At 43.0% G+C, this 2,999-nt stretch overlaps 1 protein-coding gene across 1 annotated transcript; it reads right to left on the reverse strand.

Annotated features, from left to right (window-relative positions):
- Positions 1–324: 324 nt before the first annotated feature.
- On the reverse strand, positions 325–2,742 carry LOC104943663 (ribosome-binding protein 1-like; the record flags this gene model as incomplete). Its single annotated transcript, XM_010769116.1, has 2 exons — positions 2,684–2,742; positions 325–615 (listed from the first exon to the last, which is right to left on the reverse strand). A coding segment is annotated over exon 2 (264 nt), but the record flags the coding sequence as incomplete, so codon positions are not given.
- Between the last annotated feature and the right edge of the window lie 257 nt (positions 2,743–2,999).

The following is a 2,999-nucleotide window of genomic DNA, read 5'->3' on the forward strand; positions in this document are numbered from 1 at the left end:
GCTAGACTCCTGGTACTAGACTCCTAGTACTAGACTCCTGGTGCTAGACTCCTGGTGCTAGTCTCCTAGTACTAGACTCCTGGTACTAGACTCCTGGTGCTAGACTCCTGGTGCTAGACTCCTAGTTCTAGACTCCTGGTGCTGGGATGGGTTAAAAAGCAGAGGCCACATGTCGCTGTGTGCTCTGCTTGTGACCGCAAGTCTATTTCATTGCAACTGGTGAAATGTTCTCAGCTGTCTTCTAAATAACATGTGAAAACAAATGTATATCCTATATACACAATCAACAGACACATCTAGACATTAAGACCTAAATAAAAGCACCTCCTCGCCGGCGTCGCTCCCCGGTTCCTCCTCCAGCTTCTCCTCCTTCCTCTTGGCCTTGTTCTTCTTCTCCTGGTTCTTGTCCTTCTTCTTCTTCTCTGCTCTGGTGGGCGGCTGTTGTTTGCGGCGCTGCTTGGCGAGCGCATCCTCGTACGACGTCTCCTTCATGGAGAGCGTCGACACCAGCGCGATGCCGACCGCCGAGATGAACATGAAGCCTCCGAAGACCATGAAGCCGAGAGTCTGCGGGTCGGAGACGTCCATGACGAGTCAGAGCGGGGAGCAGGAAGTCTGCGGGACGGCAAACATTTAGTCCACTTTAGTTTAGTAGAGGACTCTTTAAAGTAGAGACACTACATACTGATATACACCTGAACATCAGCAGGAGAGGACTCTTTAAAGTAGAGACATTACATACTGATATACACCTGAACATCAGCAGGAGAGGACTCTTTAAAGTAGAGACACTCCATACTGATATACACCTGAACATCAGCAGGAGAGGACTCTTTAAAGTAGAGACACTACATACTGATATACACCTGAACATCAGCAGGAGAGGACTCTTTAAAGTAGAGACACTACATACTGATATACACCTGAACATCAGCAGGAGAGGACTCTTTAAAGTAGAGACACTACATACTGATATACACCTGAACATCAGCAGGAGAGGACTCTTTAAAGTAGAGACACTACATACTGATATACACCTGAACATCAGCAGGAGAGGACTCTTTAAAGTAGAGACACTACATACTGATATACACCTGAACATCAGCAGGAGAGGACTCTTTAAAGTAGAGACACTACATACTGATATACACCTGAACATCAGCAGGAGAGGACTCTTTAAAGTAGAGACACTACATACTGATATACACCTGAACATCAGCAGGAGAGGACTCTTTAAAGTAGAGACACTACATACTGATATACACCTGAACATCAGCAGGAGAGGACTCTTTAAAGTAGAGACACTACATACTGATATACACCTGAACATCAGGAGTATATAGGTTCCATTTAACAGAAAATATAAATAAAGTAAGTAAAGAAGAATTATACTGAAGTGCTAAATGTCCTTAAAAACGTTCTACCATGAAAATAAAACAGTAAAATTAACAATCAATGCGAAATCTCTCTTTTTACTTTCTAAGTACATTTTGTTCCGAGTTCGCCATCATCTCACTAAAGTCACATTTCAATACAGAACTTTTATATTTACTGCAGGGAAGCGTCCCAACATGTATTCACCACTGAGTGACTATTGACTTACAATAATCGACCAATCAATTAATGGTTTGCTCGATTCATTAATCAATTAACCTCCAGTGAGTTGTTGTTTTTCTACAGGGCCTCATATATAGACATAGTGATGCAGTAAAAAGCACCATACAAAGATGGATGGCATAAAAAGTACCTCAGATTAAACACAGTACTACATGCACTTTATTAAACTACTCTCCAGCATGATGATAACACTCTGACACGGACCGCTAACAGGACGTCTCTCTTTTTACGCTTTAAGTACATTTTGTTCCGAGTTCTCCCATCATCCCACGAAAGTCACATTATCAGTGCATCATGTGAAGTCAATGAATCTGGCATTCAGCACTGAGAGCACTGATCTAAATCAGAAGAGGATGATAATAAACTGGACACATCAAATATGATTTTACAGTTCAAACACAGAGAGGGTCTGAGAAAGAGCGACGTGTCCGAGTCCACAATTAACCCTTTGTACAGTGAACACACACACGCACGCACGCACGCACACACGCACATACACGCACGCACACATGCACATACACACACGCACACACAGTTATGTAACTGTCTTCAGAACACCTCAGGTACAGAATTTCAAAATTAAACACCGTTAATAACCCTGAAATAAACGTTTGTATTTGTTCACACTCAGTTGAGTGTACGTGCAGTCCGCAGCCCTAGCACTGTGTTATATATATATGAATGTTATATGTTTGATATATTTATTGAAGTAGTTCCAGGCTGTTCCAGGCTGTTTAAAGAGATTCAGTGAGACACATCTTTCCCCTTGCAGAAATCATTCAAACCTTATTTCCCTTCTCTTTATCACTAACTGTCTCTTTGGTCAAATCAAGGTTTTTTTTGCCTTTTTCTCTGAGTTTTCATCCAAATCCAGTTTTTCCCAAACTTTCTGACTTTGCAGCGTCAGACTTAAAGTGTTCAGTTTCAGATTTGAGTCTCAGTTTCAGAGTTTAGTCTCAGTTTCAGAGTTTAGATGTGTTGCAGAGAGCAGTCAGAGTTTAGTCTCAGGTTATGTTTTAAAGAAAGACAGTTAAAGAATTGATATGAGTAGAATAAAGGGTCTCACCTCAGGAGAGTCGGGCTGCGGAGTCGTGGCACTTTCTCTGGACGGGAGCAGAAGCCCCGCCCCCAGCCGACAGCGCGGCTCCTCATTGGTCAGCACCAACGTCACATTTAGTCCAGCCCATTCACCTCATGGGAGATGTACAAACCTTAACGTTTTTACTTTATCGTGTGTTGTGTGTGTGTGTGTGTGTGTGTGTGTGTGTGTGTGTGTGTGTGTGTGTGTGTGTGTGTGTGTGTGTGTGTGTGTGTGTGTGTGTGTGTGTGTGTGTGTGTGTGTGTGTGTTGTGTCGTGCGCGCGCGCGCAGAGACACTCCATA

The sequence above is a fragment of the Notothenia coriiceps genome, unplaced genomic scaffold, assembly GCF_000735185.1.
Source record: "Notothenia coriiceps isolate Sejong01 unplaced genomic scaffold, NC01 NC01_scaffold00006510, whole genome shotgun sequence".
Taxonomy (NCBI): Eukaryota; Metazoa; Chordata; class Actinopteri; order Perciformes; family Nototheniidae; genus Notothenia; species Notothenia coriiceps.